At 43.1% G+C, this 25568-nt stretch overlaps 1 protein-coding gene across 1 annotated transcript in view; it reads left to right on the top strand.

Annotated features, from left to right (window-relative positions):
• Nucleotides 1–15989, top strand: part of FUT10 (fucosyltransferase 10) — a 78934-nt gene extending 62945 nt beyond the window's left edge. Inside the window, exons 4-5 of the mRNA XM_061404442.1 lie at nucleotides 4442–5277; nucleotides 13701–15989. Of these exons, the coding sequence (XP_061260426.1) occupies nucleotides 4442–5277; nucleotides 13701–13925 (1061 nt within the window). The 3' untranslated portion in view covers nucleotides 13926–15989. The remainder of the gene's footprint in view (nucleotides 1–4441; nucleotides 5278–13700) is intronic.
• The last annotated feature ends 9579 nt before the right edge of the window (nucleotides 15990–25568 follow it).

The following is a 25568-nucleotide window of genomic DNA, read 5'->3' as shown; positions in this document are numbered from 1 at the left end:
TAAGTCTAGAAAATTCATGTGACATGAATTAGCCATGGACTATGCAGATAATATTATCAAAGAGCCCCTTGGCCTAAATTGTTTTCCTCTGCAATTTTAGATCCTTCTATTGGAGTTTTTTGCAGGATCACATTTTACGGGCCATACCATTTTACAGTAGAGGTCCTTTTTTTAAAAACAGGTGACCTTTGGGGGACATTGTGTGGGAACATTTCTTTTTTCTGAGTTAAGGCATGCCTCTTCCCAAGCGGACTGGGTGTAAGCTGGGTCATATTTCTGTGAGTGTCTTGGGACTGCCAAGAGTCGGTTATTCAACAGCATCAGCATTGTAGTGGGGCCAGTGGTCTCTCTGGTCCTTTGCCATTAGCCAGTCTGAAAATTCTGGTCCCCACCAGGGATCTTTAACTTCAGATACACAACTCAAACCAAACTTTCTTCATAGAGTGGGGTTAGTAACATGTGTTGCCTCCTGCTTTTCCCAGTTTGTGTGGGAATAATAAGAGTATATGGCCCTGAAGAAGAAAGAGAGCACATAAACATTTCATAAAGGATGGTCACTCGGCTTCTCTGCCTTTGCAGATTCAGTCCCCATCATCAGCATCCTAGCACCATTTGGATTTGACTATGGATTTGACTATTCTAGGGACCTCAGATAAGAGGAATCACACAGTATTTTTTTTTTTTTTTTGGTAACTGACTTACATCACTGAACTCAGCACAATGTCCCCAAGGTTCGTACGTGCTGTGGCGGGTGTCCACCTCCCCTTCCTGTCTGAGGCTGAAGCACCATTTGCCAGCATGAATTGTATTCCTTTTGTGCTTCTCGTTGTGATTTCCTTTACAGGGGGCACTTTAGTGCTGAAGATCTGTTTGTCAGCTAATAAAGGGACGAATGAATTAGTCAGTATTCAGGAAACACAAAATAACCCAGAGAAAAGGAAGTTTGAATCTGAAGTTTTTACCTGTAAGAGCCAGTGAACATGGCTGTACAAAACTGAACCAGTCACATGCAAGTTAGTCACATTTGTATAGATTTATCATGGATCAATTGATTTTCTTTTCTTTAAATACCCCAGTTCTGACTCTTGTTACAGTGGGCGTTGCCCTGGCATCAGAGAGAGCTAAATAACTCAGCTGTTTCCTGACCCACATCCAGTACATGTGTGCCTGCTAAGTTGCTTCAGTCATATCTGACTCCGGTGACTCCATGGACTGTAACCTGCCAGGCTCCTCTGTCCATAGGATTCTCCAGGAAAGAATACTGGAGTGGGTTGCCATGCCGTCCTCCAGCGGATCTTCCCTACCCAGGGATCGAACCTGAGTCTCTTATGCTTCCTGCATTGGCAGGCAGGTTCTTTACCACTAGCGCCACCTGGGGAACCGAACCCACATCCAAGTACCTTTGAGAAATTGCTCAATACCGTCACTCGCATCGTCGGTTGTAATATCCTCAGAGAAGTATTTTAGGTTTGTTATGGTTGTAACTTAAGAATTCTAGAGTGTTTACAACGATAAGCTGTAAGTTTAGGGGAGGAGCTTGCTTGCTGGGCAAGATGACATATATTTTTTAATCTTCCTCAGAGAATTGTAGTTAGGAAGAATCTGATTAAAAAAAAAAAACACAACTTATTTCAATGTGGTGTGTGTGTGTGGTATAATGCAAGGTATAATGAGCCTGGAAGCCCTCACCTCCTAGTTAAAATGAATGAAAAGCTCATTATAACTGGTTCCGGTTTCATAAGAATAAGTCTCATTCTTACTACCAACACACAGACTTCGATATTGGCTGTGACGAGGTCTCAACGTGTCTCCTTCCTCTTGTACTTTACAGATGCCACAAGCAGCGATGAGAGTCAGGCCCCTCCATGCTCTGAAGCACTCGTTGTGCCCTCTGCTTCCTCGCTCTGCAGTTTGGATCTTTGCCATGGTGACTGCAGGGTGAGGTGATTAAGAGTCACCCGTGTGCCAGGTCCCAGCAGCGGACGGTCCCTGGTGTCTGAGTCCCTCACTCAGAGCACTTGTGCCAGATCATTAACGCTAGACCCGCTTTCATCTTAACCATATCGCCTCCAGCCTCTAATTGTACATCTGGATCCCTGCCCTCTGTGCCTATGGATTAGAGTCTGGATCTTCCTCTCCCAGGAAAATGGCCTTGATTTTCTGCTCTGCCTTTTGTGGAAGCTTTATGTTCTAACTCAAATTTATGGGCTCAGTGCCCATCATTGGCCACTTGACCGACTTAGAACCTTTGTGAGCAGCTGCCAGTTCAATGCAGTAAATTGCCTTTCTTCTCAAGCTCTCTTTCGTGTCCGATGTTTGTCTGTTACCCATTGCTGACCATCCGGCTCTACGTGCCATTACGGTTCAGGCGTGTGTGAGTATTCTCTTTATTTATTTATTTGCATCGGGTCTTAGTCGTGTCACGTGGACTCCTCTTTAGTTGTGGTGCTTGGGCTCAGTAGTTGCAGCAAGGGCTCAGTTGCCCTGCTGCCTGTGGGATCTTACTTCCCCAACCAGGGATGGATCTGAGTGCCCTGCACTGGAAGGTGGATTCTTAACCACTGGACCACCAGGGAAGTCCCCTGAGTATTCTTTTTGCTTCTAAAGGACTTGTGTAGTAAATGCCAAGAAAACCAAGATATGACCATTTTTTGATGGTGGTCTTTCATTCCTCCTCATTGAGAATAAAAGCCTGTTATCAAGACAGTAACACATAACCCTCAGCAGTTTCTCTGGGGCTCAGTATACGTTGTCCAGCATAAACTTCTTTGATCTTTAATTGTTTAAAAGCCTCTCTTGATTAATTGATTTCTCACTGATGTACTGTTTGTACCAAAGAGTATGTGTTTATTTGAGAGGGTGTGCACTGGCATTACATAATTTATTTTTATGAATTCTACCAGAGAATAGGTCTCATTTTTCTGGAAGAATTTATTTGGTGTGTTTTTTCCCCAGTGGATGCTAGAAGATGGATTTTTTTTTTGTGTGTGTGTATACCATTTTCTTGCATTAAAAAAAAATCAAGTCACTGGGCCAAAACATCACCAGTGTCTGGAACACCTTAGAAATTGTGTTATGTATTGTGATATTGTCTTAATTCTTCTTTCTCAGTTATGGAAGTTACTTCTTCCTGATTGGGTCTCCACCCACAGTCAGGAAACAATGGTTTACCACATCCATCATTTCTGTCTGCACATTATTGTGTTTCAAAGTTTTCCCCCAATTAATCCTCTGGAAGCTAGAATCACTCACAGTTATAATCCTGTTATGCCCTTTATTTCATGATGTGCTTGTTATTTCACGTCCATCCTTCAGCAATCTGTAGCATAGTGCTATTATCAGCTCTTCAGTCTTTAAAAGCCTCTTATCTACCATTTTGACTAAGACTGATTCACTGCACTTTGTTGAAAATCGATCATTTTGGATTTAAAAAAAAACCTATCCCGTGTATTTGTTCTGGCTACTTTTGCATAATTTCCTTTTTTTTTTTCTTTTCCATTTAATCAATCTGCCAAACTGGTTTGCTTTCCCCTTTTCGGCTTCCTTTTTCTTTTCTAAGAATGGTCTCTCTCTTCATTTCTCCTTCCCTCTTTGGGTAATGCCTCTGGAAAGAAAAAGCCAGTTGCAGGAGGCAATGGAATAAATTCTTTAGAACCAGGCTAGACACTTACTCCCATTTCTCTTTTCATAAAATGAGAGGGAGGGTCCCTTTCCTTGGTGACCCTCCCTATAAGCAGTTTCTAGGAAAAGACTGACGCTGGGAGGGATTGGGGGCAGGAGGAAAAGGGGACGGCAGAGGATGAGATGGCTGGATGGCATCACCGACTCAATGGACATGAGTTTGAGTGAACTCCGGGAGATGGTGATGGACAGGGAGGCCTGGCGTGCTACGATTCATGGGGTCCCAAAGAGTTGAACACGACTAAGTGACTTAACTGAACTGAGGTTGAAAGCTTCATGATTCTCACTGTTGGGCATTTACAAAACTATTTATTTATGTATTTATTTTTGGCTGTGCTGGGTCTTTGTTGCTATGTGTGGGCTTTTCTCTGGTTGCAGTGAGCATAGGCTACTCTGTAGTTGGGATGTGTGGGCTTCTCATTGCAGTGGCTTCTCTTGTCGGGGTGCACAGGCTCTGGGGCACTGGGGCTTCAGGAGTTGTGGCTCCCAGGTTCTAGAGCTCAGGCTCAGTATTTGTGGCATGTGGGTTACATGCTTCACGCCATGTGGGATCTTTCCGGACCAGGGATGGATCCCATGTCCCATGCATGGGCAGGTGGGGATTCTTATCCACTGCACCACTAGGGAAGTCTAACTGCCAGGCATTTTGCAGGCACTGTAACAGGCTTCTTATTTATAGCCTCAAGCTCTTCCCAGGTGGACTCAAACTGAAACACCAGAGTTCTTTTGGACATACTAACATTGTCTTTTTTTCTCCTAGGTACTGACTTTAGCATAGATAGCTTACCTCTGCCTCGGAAAGCCCATCACGACTGGGCCCTTTTTCACGAAGAGTCTCCAAAAAATAATTATAAGCTCTTTCACCAGCCAGTCATCACCTTGTTCAACTACACCGCCACCTTCAGCCGGCACTCCCACCTGCCACTAACCACCCAGTACTTGGAGGGCACGGAAGTCCTGACGTCACTCCGATACCTGGTCCCCTTGCGGTCCAAAAACCACCTCCGGAAGAGCCTCGCCCCGCTGGTGTATGTACAGTCCGACTGTGACCCGCCCTCAGACAGGGACAGTTATGTTCGAGAGCTGATGACATACATTGAGGTCGATTCCTACGGCGAGTGTCTGCGAAACAAACCTCTCCCTCCACAGTTGAGCAGCCCGGCCTCGATGGACGCCGATGGCTTTTTCAGGATCCTCGCCCAGTATAAGTTTATCCTTGCTTTTGAGAATGCGGTGTGCGACGACTACATCACTGAGAAGCTCTGGAGACCTCTGAAACTGGGGGTCGTCCCTGTGTATTACGGATCCCCCAGCATCGCAGACTGGCTTCCAAGCAATAGAAGTGCTATCTTGGTATCAGAATTTTCTCACCCTAGAGAGCTGGCGAGCTACATCAGAGCGCTGGATCGGGATGACAGACGCTACCAGGCCTACATAGAATGGAAGCTGAAGGGCGAGATCTCGAATCAGCGACTTCTCACCGCGCTCAGGGAACGGAAGTGGGGGGTGCAGGACGTTAAGCAGGACAACTACATCGATGCGTTTGAGTGTATGGTGTGCACCAAGGTGTGGGATAACATTAGGCTCCGGGAGAAGGTAAGCAGGTCCAGGTTGGCAGAGAGGTGCTGGGCTGGCCGTCTTGACGTTCTCTGCTGCTCCCCATTCTTCTGTTGCAGCTGCCCCATCACTGGTCCTCACTCTTATCAGAGAGGCCAGGCTCTGCAGGAAGGATGGATATTTCATTTCTATTTGAGGACTGCCATGAAGTTTACTAGTCTGTCCTGAAGGCTTTAAATTCTTCTTTATTGTTTCTTCTGGAGGTTACCACACTACAGGTGCTGGGCAGTGATGCACGGAAGCTGCAGGGGAGGCATGAAGGCCAAAAAAATGAAAAAAATGGCAAGTTCTGAATCTCATCCACATTTTCAGTCCTTCAGCCCAGTGGTCCCCAGCCTTTTTGCACCAGACACCAGTTTCATGGAAGACAATTTTTCCATGGACCAGGGGACAGCGAGGAGAATGTTTTGGGAAGACTCAAGTGCATTATATTTATCGTGCACTTTATTGCAATTATTATTGCATTGTAATATATAATGAAATAATCATACAACTCAGCATAATGCAGAACCAGGGGGAGCCATGAGCTTGTTTTCCTGCAACTGGAAAACATCTCAGGGTGACAGGAGACAGTGGCAGCCACTCCGCAGGGCTAGCAGCGCTGCTTCAGCTCCACCTCAGATCATCAGCATTAGATTCTTATAAGGAGCACCCAGCCTAGATCCCTCGCAGGTGCAGTTCGCAGTAGGGTTCGCGCTCCTATGAGAATCTCACGCCAGTTGAGTTGGTCTAGTCCGGTGCCAAATCGCTTCAGTTGTGTCCGGCCCTTTGTGACCCTGTGGGCCATAGGCCAGGCTCCCCTGTCCATGGGATTCTCCAGGCAAGATTACTGGAGTGCGTTGCTGTGCCTGCCTCCAGGGGATCTTTCCGACCCAGGAATCACACCCGTGTCTCCTGCATTGGCAAGCAGGTTCTTTACCACTAGCGCCACCTCAAGAGCTGACCTAAATTTGGGTTTGCAGAACTTCTCTGGTACTCCAGTGTTTAAGACTGCCTTCCATTACAGAGGTAAAAATCCCATCCCTGGTCAGGGAACTGAGACCCCACATGCCACGGGGTGTGGCCAAAAAAAAAGAGAGGTTTGTGTTGTTACTGTTATGTTTAGTGCTCTACAGCTTCAAATTATTCCAGTATTTATAATTACAATAATCAATAATTAAATATTATCAGTATTAACTATGAAAGTTACCTGTGCTTACAGTGGCACCTGGCACTAGTTGCTTTCCTCAGCCTTTCTGCCCCACCCTCAGCTTTTGGCAGGTCCTGTATTGCCGGGTCACAGAGGAGGTCTCCGTGCTCTTGCCCCTCCATCGGCAGTAAACTGCTGTGGCTTGTTGCTCAGCGACAGGCTCGTGGTGTGGGCAGGGTGGGTTCTTTGTTTTCTTGGCAGCGTCAGGCTTAGGCAGGTTTTTGCATTCCCGGAACTCAGGAGTGAAGCTTTCTCAGTGTTCTTGCCTCTCCTTCAAGCCAGACTCTGCCTTGTATCTGTGGTTGGTTTGTATGGAAGAGAGTTCTGTGTCCCTTAAGGGGTAGGTGACCTCTGGTATCCTGGTGGGATCCTAGGTCCGGATTCATTTCCAGCCTCCACCCAGACCATGAGACAGGTGAATTTTGCATGGGGGAGGGGTAGATTTTTCATCCCTTGGATCTGAAGATAAAAGGTTTGCTCCTGCTTCTTCAGTGTCGTAAGACTTTTTCTCTTTGTAAGGGAAGGTTCTGGGGAGATGGAAGGGGCTTCCTGACATTTCCTTCTCTGCCCCGGGCCAAAGAAGGAGGCTGTTTCCAGTGTTCTACCCTGGCCCCAGTCTTCTTCCTGGGCATCTGATGGAGGTACATGGAAAAAGCTTTGGGGACTTCCCTGGTGGTTCAGTGGTTAAAAATCTGCCTTGCAATGCCAAGGATGTGGGTTCAATCCCTGGTCTGGGAACTAAGATCTCACATTCTGTGGAGCAACTAAGCCTATGTGCCCCAATTACTGAGCCTGCATGCAACTAAGACCCAATGTTGCCAAATAAATAATAAATATTTTTTTAAAAAAGAAGAGCTTTTGAGTGAGTTTGACCTCTTTTTTGGTGTAACCCACCTAGATAGCATATTGAAAAGCAGAGACATTACTTTGCCAACAAAGGTCAGTCTAGTCAAGACTATGGTTTTTCCAGTGGTCATGTATGGATGTGAGACTTGGACTGTGAAGAAGGCTGAGCACCGCAGAATTGATGCTTTTGAACTGTGGTGTTGGAGAAGACTCTTGAGAGTCCCTTGGACTGCAAGGAGATCCAGCCAGTCCATTCTGAAGGAGATCAGCCCTGGGATTTCTTTGGAAGGAATGATGCTAAAGCTGAAACTCCAGTACTTTGGCCACCTCATGCGAAGAGTTGACTCATTGGAAAAGACTTTGATGCTGGGAGGGATTGGAGGCAGGAGGAGAAGGGGACGACAGAGGATGAGATGGCTGGATGGCATCACTGACTCGATGGACGTGAGTCTGAGTGAACTCCGGGAGTTGGTGATGGACAGGGAGGTCTGGTGTGCTGCGATTCATGGGGTCGCAAAGAGTTGGACATGACTCAGCGACTGAACTTAACTGAGCTATTCTAAACTAACATGATAGCCCATACCTATAAGGATTTGTTAAAATTTTAGTTGATTTCTTGTTACCTACTTTGTGGTAGCCTCCTCCTTCACCTGTGTTCTGCAAAAGGTGAAATTGAGCCTGTGTCCGTCTTTCCTGAGATGAACACGTCACTTTGGGGTTCAGTTCACTTGGTTGTTGTTTGATCTCGGTTCCCTGACGAACTCAAGAAGAGTTATGAATTTGTAGATAATCTGACTTTTTCCTTATTGTTAAAGTAGGAGCCATATTCTCCTTGGAAGCAAACTATTTATTAATTGTAGTTTAGGAACAGCTTGTTTTTCTAACCAGGACTTCAGCTGGAAAGGCAATTTGGGATGCTGAAAGTTAGTTACTACTAAACGTGTCATAACCATTTCATCGGACACACTTTCTTCAGGTCACACTGTGAGACATTTCTGGAAGAACACTAGAGCTAAAAGAGTCCATTTCACAAGATTCTTTTCTCTATGATGTCACCTTAAATGGGACTTTATTCTACACCATTGGAAGAACTCTCAAGTGGGCAGGCAGGGAAAGAGGGTATTACTACTGACTTTCTCATGTAGACAGTTACGCAAGGTTAGGGTTGGGAAGGCCACTAAAGATTGTGTGGTCAGTACAGATGAAACTGGTGTTTCAAATATCACGACCAAGTCATCTGCTAATTTATGTTACATTTCCAGGGCTGGTGATTTCACCATTTTTTAGGGTAGCAAATCTTATCTTTTGTTAAATTTCTACAGTTATACCGGTCTTTGTATTGAACCAAGACTTCCCCTTCTGTGGTTCTTTCTTAGCTACCCACTTCAAACTCTAATGTGGTGAGATACAGCTTTGATTATGTGACCATCAGTCAGGAAAGATGAAAAATGGCCTTTCCAAAGCTGTTTTGTAGTAATCGATTGGGGTCCTCCTTATTTGATTCTGGTTTTGCTCCAAATACAGGCTCTCCCCAATCATGAACTCTGGCTGTAGTAACCCGAAGTTTGAGCCTGCATCTAATCCTTTGAACTTTGAGTTGGTGTTTATTTGGCCATGCCGGGTCTTAGTTGCAGCATGCAAGAAGGATCTTCACTGTGGCATGTGGCACCGTTAATTGTGGCACGTGGCATCTAGTCCTTGATCCGGGATCAAACCCAGGAGCATAGAGTCTTAGCCGCTGGTCCGTCAGGGGCGTCCCTGGATGGGTATTTAGACTCCCCAGATTGTACGTTTTAGCATTTTCTTGTGGTTGGCCATTTGGATTCCTGTTCTGGTTTTCTGTGCTCAATTTTGTCTTGGTAAAGAATCCTTACGCTTGTTCCAGGCTCTTGGAAGCCAAACTCCATGACCATCTGTGAGTAGTTATCGAGAAGAAAGAATTTAGGCAACCCTATCCTTCACACTCTACCAAACAAGTTAGTTCACTCTTTCGTTTGTAATCTCTTTAGATGCTTCAAAACAAGCTTTATGCTCACTCAAAGTCATCTCTTTTACAGGCTAAACATCTCTAGTATATTTCAGATTGGTTTTTCTGCTCTGCTTTCTAAATTTGGTATGGATGAAGAGTAATCATTGCAAACCTGACTATTATCAACTCTAATATCTTCACATTAAAATTTTTTTTAGGACTTCACGGGTGGTTCAGTTGTTAAGACTGTGCTTCCAATGTAGAGGGCGTGGGTTTTTTCCCTGGTTGAGGAACTAAGATCCCACATGCCACGTGGTGTGGCCAAAAGATAAAAAAAAAAATTTTAAGAAAGAGACATACAGGTACATAGGTTAAAGTATCAATTAGTTCTGCAAAGTTAGTAAAAGAAAACTATCTTCTACTTCTTTTTTCTTTTCTCCTTCCCTAGAAGGCAGCCACTTACCACCAGCCATGTGCTGTACTTAATCGTGTCCGACTCCCTGAAGCCCCATGGACTGAAGCCCACCAGGCTGGCTGTCCATGGGATTTCCCAGGCAAGAATACTGGAGTGGGCTACCATGCCCTCCTCCAAGGGATTTTCCCAACTCTGGGATCGAACCCCACATCTTCTGCATCTCCTGCATTGGTGGGCAGGTTCTTTACCACTGGCGCCTCCTGGGAAGCCACTTACCACCATACTTAACAAATTGTTTTGATTATTACTCAATGTTTCTAACTAACATGCTCTTATACATAATTTTTTTTAACATCCACTGTTTATATGATCATGTAACTTATGTAGAAATGAACCATGTAGTATATACTATGATTTATTTTCCTTACCTGTACAGCTTTTGGTTTCCCTCGAGTTAATAACTGTCTTATTTCTTGTTTGTTTATTTTATACTTTTACATAACTAATTCAATCCTTGTTGATTGTTTAAACCTCCTTTGAAGATGTTCAGCTATACCAGGCATTCAAGTCATTTCATCTTGTTGAATAAATCTCTCCTGGAGCCTTGTGACATACATTAGGTACATCTGGTTGCCCTCTACACTGTGTAGAGACCACTCTGAGATCTCCCTTCCCTAGCATTTTGGGAATTGCCTTTCCTGTCTTTTTCTTTTATGTTGACACCTCTGCTTCTTGTATGTTTTTATCCTTTTCTCTTAACTTTCTTTTTATTTGGTTGATTGTACCCTCATCCAAAAAGATGATGCTTGAAAGTGCTGCACTCAATATGCCAGCAAATTTGGAAAATTCAGCAGTGGCCACAGGACTGGAAAAGGTCATTTTCGTTTCAATTCCAAAGAAAGGGAATGCCAAAGAATGTTCAAACTACCGCACAATTGCACTGATCTCACACACAAGCAAAATAATGCTCAAAATTCTCCAAGCCAGACTTCCATAGTACATGAACCGTGAACTTCCAGGTGTTCAAGCTGGATTTAGAAAAGGCAGAAGAACCAGAGATCAAATTGCCAACATCTGTTGGATCTTCGAAAAAGCAAGAGAATTCCAGAAAAACATCTACTTCTGCTTTACTGATTACACCAAAGCCTCTGACTGTGTGGATCATAACAAACTGTGGAAAATTCTGAAAGAGATGGGAATACTAGACCACCTGACCTGCCTCCTGAGAAATCTGTATGCAAGTCAAGAAACAACGGTTAGAATTGGACATGGAACAACAGACTGGAAATAGGGAAAGGAGTACGTCAAGGCTGTATATTGTCACCCTGCTTATTTAACTGATATGCAGAGTATATCATGCAAAATGCCGGGCTGGATGAAGCACAAGCTGGAATCAAGATCGCTGGAAGAAATATCAGTAACCACAGATATGTAGATGACACCACTCTTACGGCAGAAAGTGAAGAAAAACTAAAGAGCCTCTTGATGAAAGTGAAAGAGGAGAGTGAAAAATCTGGCTTACAAGTCAACATTCAAAAAACGAAGATCATGGCATCCGGTCCCATCACTTCATGGCAAATAGATGGGGAACAATGGAAACAGAGACTTTATTTTGGGGGGCTCCAAAATCACTGCAGATGGTGACTGCAGCCATGAATTAAAAGACGCTTGCTCCTTGGAAGAAAAGCTATGACCAACCTAGACAGCATATTAAAAAGCAGAGACATTACTTTGTTAACAAAAATCCATCTAGTCAAAGCTATGGTTTTTCCAGTAGTCATGCATGGATGTGTGAGTTGGACTATAAAGAAAGCTGAGTGACGAAGAATTGATGCTTTTAAACTGTGATGTTGGAGAAGACTCTTGACAGTTCCTTGGACTGCAAGGAGATCGAACCAGTCAATTGTAAAGGAAATCAGTCCTGAATATTCATTGGAAGGACTGATGCTGAAGCTGAAGTGCCAATACTTTGGCCACCTGATGTGTAGAACTGACTTATTGGAAGAGACTGTGATGCTGGGAAAGATTGAAGGCAGAAGGAGAAGGGGATGACAGAGGATGAGATGTTTGGATGGCATCACCGATTTGATGGACATGAGTTTGAGCAAGCTCCGGGAGTTGGTGATGGACTGGGAAGCCTGGTGTGCTGCAGTCCATGGGGTCACAAAGAGTCGGACACGACTGAGCAACTGAACTGAACTGACCCTCATATAGCTTCTTGACAAAGGGTGTATGGGGGATGTCTGAAATGTCTTTATTTGATTCTAACATTTAAACTATAGTTTAGCTGAATGTAAACTACTAAAATGGACATTAGTTTTGTTTTTGTTTTTTTTGTTCAGAATTTTGAAGGCAGTTTGTTATTGGCTTTCTTTAAATTTTTTTTGTCAACTTTTGAAAGGATTACGGGTTGATAGAAGGGTTGCAAAGATAGTGCAGAGTGCCAGAATTCTGTTCTAATGTTAATATTTTATCTAACCATGCACATTTGTCAGCACTGAGAAACCAATGTTGACTGTTAATACTGCAGTGAGCTGCAATACAGACTTGAGTCCTATTTCTCCAGCTTCTCCACTCACATCCCTTGTCTGTTCAGGATCGGATCCAGGATGCCAGATTGTAGTTGCTCCTCATGTCGCCTCAGATGCCTTCAGTTGTGACAGTTGTGCCATCTTTCTTGTTTTTTAATAACTGACATTTTTGAAGAAGATCGGTCAGTATTCTGCAGAATGTTCCTCTGTAGAGTTTCTCTGATGTTTTCTCATGTTGAGACTTGGGTTTTGGATTTGGCGGAATAAGAGCACAGAGGTGAAAAGGACCTTCTCATTGTATCATATCAGGGGATGAGTGATATCAGCATGATGTGTTACTGGTGATGCTCTCTTTGACCACCTGCCTAAGGTGTTGTCTGCTAGGGTTTTCCTCTGTGAAGTTACTAATTTTCTTTTTCCACTGAGCGAGTCAGTAAATCCAGCCCACAGTCAAAGAGAAGGGAATTAAGCTTCGCCTCCTTGTGGGAGGAATATAAACTAATTTGAGGATATATATATATATTTTTTAATTAATTAATTATTTGGCTGCACTGGGTCGTAGTTGCTGCATGTGGGGTCTTTGATCTTCATTGCAGCATGCAGGATTTTTAGTTATGGCAAGTGGGATCTAGTTCCCTGACCAGGAATTGAACCCAAGTCTCTTGCATTGGGAGAATGGAGTCTTAGCCGCTGGACCACCAGGGAAGTCCCTAGACGTATGTTGAAACCACCACTATAATTAGTAAACATATGGGTGGAGATATTTTGAGGCTATGCAACTTTTCTTTTTCTCCTTGAAGTTGTACTTCCTAGTGTTAATACTCATCAATGAATTTCACCACTGCTTTTTAACTTCTAGTGTTACTGTCCAGAAATCCAAAACCATCCTAACTTCTGACCTTCCGAATTGATCTTTTCCTCTTAGGGAGTTTGTAAAGTCTCTTCCTTTTCTTGTGTGTTCTAAAATTCCATAAGGATGTATTTTGGCGTGAATGGATTGAAGGATTGAATGAGACAGTCTGTGAAGCCCACCGAGCAGAGTATCTAATGCATGTATGTTCTGTGCGCTCAGTCACTGTCGTGTCTGACTCTTTGAGACTCCATAGACTGTAGCCCCCCAGGCCTCTCTGTCCATGGGATTTCTCAGGCAAGAGTACTGGAGTGGGTTACCGTTTCTTCTTCCGGGGGATCTTCCCAACCCACGGATTGAACCCACGCCTCCTGAATCTCCTGCATTGGCAGGCTAATTCTTTACCACTGAGCCACCTGGGAAGCCCATCTGGTGCACAGGATATTCTCAATAAATGTTAGATACTTTCTTTCTCCTTTTAACTCTTCAGGAGTGTGACTATGGAGACTCCATGGAGTGAAGGTACTTGCTTTAGGCACTTACGGAGCATGAGACTTGTGCTAACTTACATTTTTCATTTTTCCCTCTTTCTCTCAATGCAGGGCTTACCACCCAAAAGATGGCAGGCAGACGTTACCCACCTGAGCTGTCCAGAGCCTACAGTGTTCGCTTTCTCATCCCTGGTCCCACGTCAGCGCTCTTTGCGAGAGATGTGGATACCAAGCTTCCAGCAATCCAAGAAAGAAGCCCGGGCACTCAGGTGGCTGGTCGATAGGAATCAAAACTTTTCAACTCAAGAGTTTTGGGCCCTAGTATTCAAGGACTAATATCCAAAAAGTATTAGGGTTTTACTTTCTAGGTTGCCTTGCTGTTTGAATATAATAGCTACTCTGTTGACGATCCATTAGGATGAGAATAAATGGCTGCAGTACTCAAGTGAGCTCTGTCCAATGATAGATATGAATTACCCTTAGAGGTTGCTTCTCTATTTTTTATACTAAAAAAAAAAGCAAGTATTGGGTTGGCCAAAAAGTTTGTTTAGGTTTTTCCATACCATCTTATGGGAAAACCTGAATGAGCTTAACATTTCTTACCAAATACTAGTCACCTTCAGAGTGCACGTCTAGACGCGTGTCCTTGCCGTCCTGTGTGGAAATTCACCTGCTGCAGAGTGAATGTTTTCCTTGCTGCGAGGAACGAGGTCCTGCAAAGAAGGCAGAGGTGTATAGCCGCAGGTTCTTCCACTCCCCTCGCTGTCTGCATCAGTGGGTATTTGGCAAGCCCGGTGTCCTGACGCTGAGCCTGAACAGGAAATGCATTAGAACTTGGCAGTGAGAGGTGCCATCTGTTGATTGCCAGGGGCGTGAGTGTGTCATGAAGGCTGCGTGACATTGATCCGCTGTTGCTTCAAGTCTGCAGTATGTAGTGCGTCTCTGTCTCCCCCATGCTCTCAGCCACCCCTCCCGCCTTTCTTATCATCACTTTGCCCCGTATCCTCCCCTGTTCCTCTCGTGAAGTCATGCCTCCTCCTTGGATGTTTTGAGCAATGAGTTGTTCCCTGAGGTCCCATGTTCCACTGAGCAGAATAGTACCTCGAATCCTATGAGCTGGGCTGGATGGTCTGTGTGTTTGGATCGTGGTGAGAGCGCGTGCCTGCTAGAACTCCTGTGGTGTGGAAGCTGATGCACAGCCCTTCGTTTTGGGAGCATCCCCCTTCATTTCTGACCCTGTCACAGAGGAGTTTCAACTGTCTTGTCTGGAGCTTCTGCGGAAGAAAACACGAGCTCCCCTTCTCTTTTCTTGGGAGCCTGGGAAGTCTTCTAGATGACTCTTGAGCCTGTTGCCACTTGCCGTGTGCTGGCTTTGTAGTGGAAAGACGTAAGCTGCAGAGGACAGGAAGGGTCCTGGTACTCACGTGCCTGACGTGGTACAAGGAGGAAGCTGAGGAAGGCACCCTTGGCACCAGCTGCCCATTTATCACAGGCCAGTGTCTTTTGGTGCCTGCCAAGGGCATCTCCTGTTCGCAGGTCTGTCTCTGGCTATGCCAGAGAAATAAGGATGAAACCAGAACATTCTTTTAGGGGCAAGAGGCGTTACAGGGCTTCTCGCCTAGGACTGGGTTCTTTCCATCCCAGCTCTGCCATTAACTAAATATGATTTTGAACAAAGCTCTTGACCACCCTGGGCTTTCATTTTTGTGCCTAAGAACACATAATTCTAACATCATAGATCTTTAGTTCCTTCTGATTACAGAAATGAAAATGCTTGAGAAACTCAGAGGGAATATGGAATGATGAGCTGTGACTCTAGAGGAAGAAAAACCTGGTTATAGTCCCCCCTCTTCGATGTGCCATCTTTATTACCTTGGCCAAGTTGCTTGGTCTTTTATAGCTTGGGTTTGCTCACGTCCCATGTTTGCTGTCTGTGCAGTTGTGATAATTAAATAAGTTTGTGTTCTTGAACTTCCCTGGTGGCCCAGTGGTTCAGCTCCGCACTTCCAATGCAAAGGGTGCAGGCTCAATCCCTGATCCTATGTGCCATGCAGCCAAAAAGTAAAAATAAATAAATAGACACTTTAAAACAGACAAATAAATAAGTAAATAAGCTTGGGAGGTTATACAGCCAGGCCCGATAGGCCATTAGGAATACTTGGAACTTTACTATTACAAAATCCTAAATTTAAAAAAAAAACTGATTGAGTAGGTAGGTAAAGATTTTAGAGACCATCAGTGTAGGTAGCAAGTGACATTAATGGTTTTAAAGCAAGGGCATTATCCCAGGAGCCTCATATAAATCGCTTCTCATATATACAGAGTAAACTATGATAGAGCAAGTTTCTTAATGGTGTTCTTGATGAAGTAATAAAAATGACTCATTTCATAAAACCTTGACCTTTGAGTATATGTCTATTTAATATTCTGTGTGACAAAATGGGGCGTATGTATAAAACACGTTTGCTGTACACCAACGCACACAACAGGAATCTCAAAGAGAAACACTTGTGTGATTGTTCAAGTTGTGAACTGAGCTTTTCCATGGAAAACTGTTTTTGCTTAAAAGAACGTCTGGCAAGCTGTGGTTGTTCAGTGATGGATTTTGTCAGTCATCTTCAGGGGAATGTAGTGAGCCTGTCACTTTAAGAGGCTTGATAGACTTTGTTGCCAATGATAAAACTTCAGCTTTCAAATGAAACAACTTCATTTGTAAAATTTCTTTTTAGATTCTCATATAAGAGATAGCATATGATGTTTCTCTTTCTCTGTCTGATTTGCTTTGCTCAGTTTGACAATCTCTAGGTCCGTCCTCAGTGCTGCGGATGGCATGATTTCTTTCTTTTTAATGGATGAGAAATATCCCCTTGCATATATATCAGATCAGATCAGATCAGTCACTCAGTCGTGTCCGACTCTTTGCAACCCCATGAATCACAGCACGCCAGGCCTCCCTGTCCATCGCCAACTCCCGGAGTTCACTCAGACTCACGTCCATCGAGTCAGTGATGCCGTCCAGCCATCTCATCCTCTGTCGTCCCCTTCTCCTCCTGCCCCCAATCCCTCCTAGCATCAGAGTCTTTTCCAATGAGTCAACTCTTCGCATGAGGTGGCCAAAGTACTAGAGTTTCAGCTTTAGCATCATTCCTTCCAAAGAAATCCCAGGGCTGATCTCCTTCAGAATGGACTGGTTGGATCTCCTTGCAGTCCAAGGGACTCTCAAGAGTCTTCTCCAACACCACAGTTCAAAAGCATCAATTCTTCGGCGCTCAGCCTTCTTCACAGTCCAACTCTCACATCCATACATGACCACAGGAAAAACCATAGCCTTGACTAGACGAAGCTTTGTTGGCAAAGTAATGTCTCTGCTTTTGAATATGCTATCTAGGTTGGTCATAACTTTCCTTCCAAGGAGTAAGAGTCTTTTAATTTCATGGCTGCAGTCACCATCTGTAGTGATTTATACCACATTCAAATTTTGGAAAATGAATTTCCACCGTTTTGAACTTGACAGCTTCCTGATGTTGGAGACTTTGCTTAGGAGGCTAACAGATGTTACTTCTGACATTGAATGGCAACAGAGATGATGGTGTGTAAAGGGGTTTTTAGTTTCTTTCTTTGTTTTTATGACTCAAAGGAAGAAAACAATAGTATTATATACTAGAGAGATAGGCATTTGTGTTAAATAATTTTTTTTGGTTGAAGAGTTCCATCAGTGAAAATGGAGTTTACAATGGATATTTTAAAAAAATAACTGTCACTTAAAAATTGAGGTGAGATAAAAGGTAATCAGAGCTTTCCATGTGGGAAATAAAGCCTTTGGGTTTTTCTTTTTTTTCAATTGGGAAATCAGAAAAAAAATGTTTAAAAAAACAAGAAAAATATTTTTAAAATATATTGAGGAAATTATCATTATTTGGGTCACTCAGAATGTCAGGCTGCCTGGAATTTATTACTTTACTCAATATTTTTTTTATTGTGCACCTAATATGTGCCAGAAATTATTCTGGGCCAAGAGTCTACAGCAGTGAGTGAAACTGATAAAACCCTTGCTACCATTAGAGCTTACCTGCTAATTCTAGAAGTGGATAAAAATAGAAATGCCTTAAGAAAATACAAGTCACTTCCAGGAAGCTTTTGTTTGTTTATTCTGTTACAGCCCCATGAGATGGAGTTTACTTCCTGAATTTCTGCTACTCTATTTGAAACATGAGATGTGATATAAACAGATTATATGGATAGGAGTGTATTAAATGTGCTATATTGACAAGATGATTCAAAGTACTGAAGGTTCGACTTTGGAGTGAGTTGGAAAGTCTGGAAGCAAATCCTTTCTCTGTTCTTTTCATTTTTTCTCCATTGTTTTATTCCTGTTTCCTAGAAGAGGCATTTGTCCTGTTCACATTGTGTGATTTCCGGCAAGAGTAAGAACCGACTTGGGAATGGCCGTTAACAGGAGTGAGCTCACTGGGCAAGCGGTCCTGTGGTGAGGCTAAACTCCATCTGTTCACCTTCAGGACAGGGGCTGGGGCAAGTCAATATTTACTTAGTTGCAGCGCCTGACAGAGTTTTACCTTCCAAGCGGCCTTCAGTCATTGCGTATGTAACTCATACACCATTCATAAGAAGACTCATTTCACCACTGAAATAATAATATCTGCAAGTCTGAAAGAATGCAGGTCACTTAGATGAACATCTTTGAGTAGTATATATAAATCACAGATTCTACTTCCTGTTTTCATGGTCTAACCTCTCAGCTTCGGTATGTCTTTAGCCTGGAGGTGATGGAAGTGGAAAGAAGAAAATGAAACACATCTTCTCTGACAGCCCCTCCCTGGTTTGTTTGTTGGTTTTTGCAGTAACTCTAGGGATGCCATTGGAAATATATTTTGATAATCTTTTTTCTTTAATTGAACTATAGTTGGTTTACAGTTTATGTTAATTTCTGCTATATAACCAAGTGATTCAGTTATACATATATATTCTTTTTCATATTCTTTTCCATTATGGTTTATTACAGGATGTTGAATGTAGTTCTCTGTGCTCTACAGTAGGACCTTGTGGTTTATCCATTCTATATATAATAGCTTGCATCTGCTTATCCCAAACTCTGAATCCATGTCTGCTCCATCCCCTCCTTCGTGGCAACAAAGTCTGTTCTCTATGTCTGTGAGTCTGTTTCTGTCTTCTGAATAAGTTCATCTGTGTTGTATTTAAATTCCACATATAACTTATATCATATGGTATTTGTCTTTCTCTGACTTTTTGCTTAATAATCTCTAGGTCCACCCATGGTCCTGCAAATGGTAGTATTTCATTCTTTTTCATGGCTGAGTAATATTCCATGTGTATATATATGTGTGTGTGTGTATATATATGTATGCATATATATATAAAATATCTTACATCTTCTTTATCTCTTCAACTGTTAGTGGACATTTATGTTGTTTCCATGTCTTAGCTATTGTCAATAGCGCTGCTGTGGATATAAGAGTACATGTGTCTTTTCAAATTATGGTTTTTATCTGAATATATGTCCAGAAGTGGGATTGCGAGATCATATGGTACCTCTATTTGTTGTTTGAGGAACCCCCATACTGGTTTCAGTAGTAGTGGCTACATCAGCAATGTAGGAGGGTTCCCTTGAGAAAAAAACATTTTTGAGATAAGGAAGGTGGAAGCTAATTTTAAAAGACATGTGCTTTTACTTCATCTAAGCTAGTGAGGCAGAACATAGTAATTATATACATAGCTTATTAATACTGTGTCCCTAAGAAATGACAGATCCAACTTCAAACCCAAGATTGTTTGTTCACATTCTTTTTGCCATACTCTGTCTTCTCCCATGGCAGGACAAAGAGGTTCTTTGTCCTTTACTGTCCTTCACTGCAATTCTTTTCAGTGGCTTTGAAAAAAAGAAAATGTCCCTTTCCCCACTGATATGGAAAAATCTAGTTCTATCCTTATAGCCTTTAAAATAGGTATGGAATTCTTTACTAGTGGAGGGGAGCTTGCGTCATTCTTGTAAGTCAATCTGTTTCCTCTTCAGAAATGTTCTTGTGATATTGGGATTATAATTGCTTTGCTTTGCTTTGTATGTATTGGGAGGTAAAATACTTGGGAAATCTCACTGTTGTTGTGTTGTTGTTCAGTCACGTGTCCGACTCTTTGCCACGCCATGGATGTAGCCCGCCAGGCTTATCTGACCATGGGGTTTCCCAGGCAAGAATGCTGGAGTGGGTTGCCATTTCTTTCTCTAGGGGATCTTCCTGGCCCAGAGATCAAACCCACGTCTCCTGCATCTTTACCACTGAGCCACCTGGAAAGTCCACAGGAAAGCTCATATGTTGGCCTCAAAACTTACTCCCATTTTTGGGAAGGTCTCGGTTTGCTGGTATTGTGCCTGATTTGTTAGAAGAGGCTCATGCAACTCTGTCGATATGAGTCTTTTCTCTTTCCTGTTGTGAGAACTGACAGAGCAAAGCTCACCAAAATAATGATGTGTTTACGCGAACATCAAAAACTCAAAACAAAATAGTTTGGATCTTGTACGTGACACCATAGTAAACCACGAGCATGGGAATGGAAAACCAGCTTTAAGGGAGAAAGAAAAGAGCTTATGATGTCCTTTCCTGTGTCCTGCTTATTATGCCCAGCTCCACTCTGCCCATACAAGTCACCCATCTAAGAAACAAATGTACCATTCATCAAGGCTGTGCTCTTTCTAATTTGAGGCTTATCCAAAATTTCCTTTAGTTTTGCAATTTTAGGGGATAATGTGGCTTCCCCCAAATTCTACCCCCATCTTTTAGAAAAGCAGTACCTCCAACTAAATTTTATAAGATGCTCTCACATTTTCAAAAAGTGAAGGGGAATGCAGATGACCAGGAACAGAGGGTATGGGCGATGAAGGAGCGGTGGTGCATGCAGTTTCAGAGGAGATGGCAAAAGAGCATCACGCTGGTGAGACCAAATTGTACGCTGAGGCTGCCGCATGTGACAGGCTGCCGCACATGGTCCTGGTTCCAGAGAAAAAGCCTTTCTACAGGTTTCTTTACAGAGGCCAGCATCTCCGTTTCGATTTCAGGAAATCCCCAAACAGGAAATGAGATGTTGCAGGCTTTAGGCTTTGGGGACAGACTCATGAGAGAGATAAATTTCAGTAGCCTAAAAACTGCTCTTCTTGGCTTCTGAGGACATGCAGCTGACATGAGGAAGGTGAACCCCGCTTCCTCCTCCTGTCCATGTCACTGGCTCGAGCGCCTGGGTTCTATCTCAGCACCCATCACCCCAGAACCAGCGTTCCCTACACAGCCCACGTTCCTCCCCTTGACACGGGAATCTGCTCACCTTGCACGAGCCTGGAACAAACTGGTCATTCGTGGACATCTTTAGGAGAAAACAACCCCTAATCTCGTGTGGACTGGGAAGAGTCTGTCTTGGCAGGCACGGGAGAGGGGCTGCTGTAGAACTCAGGGCTGAAGCAGTCTGACCTCAGCGCTGGCAGCCTCTGCGATGACCTTGGAAAAGACCTCATGTCAACTTGATCTGAACCTCCAGACAAAATGCGTGAGTTCAGCCAAACATTTGAATGTTTCCGACGTTTGACTGTTTGCCATCACATGGAGACAGTCTTCATGGCGCTAGATTTTGATTTGAACCTCAAAGAAAGCGGTTGAGAAGGGGTCCCTCTCCACTCCCATTCTCTCCTTTGCCAGCACCCCTGTAAACAAACTATGGGGTGTAGTTGGGCCGTGCAGATATAGCAAGCTCTCATACGATTCACATATTGCTAGAATACAGTGGAGGTGGGTTTAGGATAATTTGGAGATGACTGGAAAGTGGCACTAAGTCTGGGACCTTGACCGTGTCACCAGGACTTGCAGAATTTTCGCGATGCTGTTCTCTGCGTCAGGGCTCACTGCTTCCCAGTGAAACAGAGAGCGTGGTCTCGGGCAGTGCCCAGCTCCCCTCACGTCTTGGGTTTAATGTGTCACAGATTTCTGCAGGGCATTGCCCAGTGGGATAACTGATTAATCTGAGATCGTCATTAATTGTTTCATGCCTGTTATATGGGATGGGAGGGTGGTTTCAGTGTAGATGTATTGTGAGAATAGCCAGGGATGAGAGACAGCATTGCTTGTTTTCTCATCTCCTGTGGACTTCAGATCTTCCAAGTGAGCCTGGCAATTATCTAAGGAAGAAAAGAGCGACATGTGGTTTTTCCCAGTGGGGGCTTTCATTGTCCACCGGGGTCCCTGTGTTTACTGCAGCTCAAGGAAACCATGACAACCATATTTGTCTCTATTTCCTCTCCCCTCGATGCTTCTGGTTCCATCTGTTCAGTACTCACCAAGGAAGTCAACATTTGGCCTCTTTTCTCATTATAAATAAAAGTATGCTTATATGAGTTTATTTTGTAAGAAATATAGAGGAAAATAAAAATGGAAAAGTGGTGTGTGGCTTTGATAAATTGTTCGATACCTTCTCTACACCTCCTCTTTCTTAATTTTCACTGACTTGTGACATGTTCATTTGATTTGTCAGAAGGTGCCTTTGCGGTGTGCAGAGATACCAAAAAAACCTGCTTTGTAGGTATATGTCTTGTTGATGAAAATAAATGCCTCCTCGGTTTTCAGTCACAGTGGCACACCTCTAGATCTAAGCATATTTCTTTCACTTCCAAAATCGCAGAGGATGGCAGGTGGTTTTTACTTCTAAAGCTTCTACAAGCTCTTAGAAAGCTCTTTGATGAGCCCCGCACAGGAAGACAGTAACTAAGAGGAAGAGATATATGGCTTCACTCCAGTAGGACATCTGTGGGGTCCTTTTTTTGTGGTGTAGGATGCCTTTTATATTTGAGTCCCACTGATGGGATAGCCCAGGACAGAGCCATCCTAGGTCAGGGGTCCTGGCTTGTATCTAGCGTTCCCTTCACTATTAACTACCTTTGTGACCCTGAGCAAAGCATTTTACCTCATACGAACCCCAGTTCCTTCATATGTAAAATGAAGCAAAGCTAGATGACATACAAACCCCCAAAGAGCTTCAGAATGGCACGATTCTGTTTCATGGCTGAGCACTCAATGCTGTTTGATGACTTTGTGAGTTTTCCTCTCCTGCTCGTTCAGTACAGTTTTTGCCTGCATGCTGCGGCTCCGGCCCCTTGATCTTAATGAAATGGAAATCGAGATCTGTCCTCATAAACCTGTCTGTGGGATCACCGAAACTACACATCTGAGCATCCTCTCTCTTCCTTGCCCCCCTCTCTCCATGGCAACACATCCCACTTAGTGACCTATTCCTTTATCATATTCGCATCCGTCCCTTCCTTCTGCCACTGTTTTGTGGAGCACCCCACCGACCACAGTCTACTCCCCCCAAATTCAGGCACCCCACGGATCTCTTCCAAGGTCATGCCCCACATCCTTCCATCCGGAAGCCCAGATGACACTTGCATAACCTTTCCCCAGTTTATTTAGATGGTGTCAACTTTGTAGTCTGCTCACTTTGGGGCCTTTCTCTCAAGAAAAACTTTTTTCTTGTAAATCTAACCCTGTAGCTTAATATCCTTTCTAGCCCCTCATTTCCTTTGGGATACAGACTCTTCTGATACAGCCCTTACTTGACTTTCCTAGCTCACCTCTTAATGTCTCATCTGTTAATATGCCCCTGTGCTCTGTTGTACCAAACTAACTGCATGTTGTCTAAACACTCCATGCTTTCTTCTCACCCCTGCATCTTTGTATACACTGTTTTGTTTCCTCTGCTCCAATATCAATTTGATGAATCCCTACTTACGCTTCAAGACTCAGCTCAAATGACTTCCTCATGAAGCCTTCCCTAATACCCTCAAAGATTACTATTATTGTCGCTTCTTTCCCTTCATTGCACATTGTACATTTCTCCTTGTAATCACCAAGATTACCCTCCAATGTAGAAAAGGAGGGAACAGTACAACCCATTCCCCAGCTGGTCTTAACAGTTGACAGGTTAAGCTCATACTACATGTTATGCCCATTCCCACACCCACAGGGAATGAGGAAGAACACACTGAAGAGTCTTTGACCTTTGGGTCTACCTTCCAGCTCCTTTAAGAGTTTCAGTGAGGAGGTGAGCTATGCGAGTCTCTCCTGCCACATTTCACTAGCATCTTCCTCTCTGGTTTCTCTCAACTGGTCTGAGACTTAGCATCTTTACTTTTTGTTCCGCACTCAGGGTCCTGCTTCTTCTCTGCAGGTGAGTGTCCTTGCACTGCCAAGCCATCAGCTGGATGCCATCCCAGCTGGAGGAAAAGAGGCTTCCCTGATGTTCCGGACTAAGTAGCATCTGCAACCCCATAGGCATGTTCTGTAGATTGTCCTGCTAAAATATCATCTGCCTCCTGTTCCCTTCTCTCATCCTAGTCTGATAGGCATCTGACATCAGAAGGAGAAAAGTCAGATGGGAAAAACCTATCCTCCAATGTCTATAAAAGGACTTCCTGTATAATCATTTTAGTGATCTGTTTACATGTTTGTCTCCTGCAGACTAAGTGTCTCTAAGATCAAATGGTGTTTTTCTTTTTTGTATATATCCCTAGTACCTAGGAAAACTCAATGAATGAATCTCATTTATGAATTTGAATACTGTTTATACACACATATTGGCAAAGTTAATGATTTATAAGTAGCATGTTCTTCATTTAAAACTTGCTCATGAGTGAGTTAAATTATGAACATCTACAAATATGTTTGAATTTAAAACATTTTCCATTTAAAATTTGCAATAAACATTGGCAATATTTTCATGTGCTGATACTTCTCATTCAAGGCATTAGCCTTTAAAATAGAAATTAAAGGCAAGCTGAGATAATTTATTTGAATAATTAATCTGCCAAGTCTTATTGCTGCTGGTGAACATATATATAATATATATATATCATATAGAGGTAGGCAATATTTGGAGAATCAAGGGAACATTAAAAAGACCAATCACAGAATAACCAATCACAGAAAATGCAACCAAATAGTATCCACTGTTTTCTTTAGCACATTTGAAAAAGGAAGTTGGGTGTCAGTTCAGAGTGCTGGTTGCAGAGATCAACCTTGTTCTCAGGTGGTGGAAAAACCTGGATGGGTCCTCTTGTTTCTGTACAGATGGTGACAGTCCAGGGGAAGGGACACCTGAAAATCATCTGGCTTTTGATAAACGTTTGTTGAAGAATTGATTGTATTGCTAGGTGTCAGAAAGTTGGGTAAAGTATTCAAGAAGTCCTTTGAAGACATACGTGCCTTTTAAATGAAGATAGTGTAGCGTAATTTTATATTTTATGGAGAGATTGCACTCCTTTATCAGGGGTCAAAATGTCTTGGCAGAAATATAGATCAGTAGAACAAAATAGAAAGCCCAGAGATAAATCCACGCGCCTATGGACACTCATCTTTGACAAAGGAGGCAAGATATACATTGGAGAAAAGACAATCTAATAAGTGGTGCTGGGAAAACTCGTCAACCACCTGTAAAAGAATGAAACTAGAACACTTTCTAACACCATACACAAAAATAAACTCAAAATGCATCAAAGTTCTAAATGTAAGACCAGAAACTATAAAACTCCTAGAAGAAAACCTAGGCAGAACACTCTCTGACATAAATCTCTGACTCTGACAGCAAGATCCTCTGACCCACCTCCCAGAGTAATGGAAATAAAAGCAAAAATAAACAAATGGAACCCAATTAAACTTAAAAGCCTTTGCACAATGAAGGAAACTATAAGCAAGGTGAAAAGACAGCCTTCAGAATGGGAGAAAACAATAGAAAATTAAGCAACTGACAATTAATCTCCAAAATATACAAGCAGCTCATGCAGCTCAATGCCAGAAAAATAAATGACCCAATGAAAAAATGGGCCAAAAAACTAAACAGACATTTCTTCCAAGACATACAGATGGCAAACAAACACATGAAAAGATGCTCAACATCACTCATTATCAGAGA

The sequence above is a fragment of the Bos javanicus genome, chromosome 27 (assembly GCF_032452875.1).
Source record: "Bos javanicus breed banteng chromosome 27, ARS-OSU_banteng_1.0, whole genome shotgun sequence".
Lineage (NCBI taxonomy): Eukaryota > Metazoa > Chordata > Mammalia > Artiodactyla > Bovidae > Bos > Bos javanicus.
Note: the sequence above shows the minus strand (reverse complement) of the source record. Positions and strands in the feature narration are given on the sequence as shown.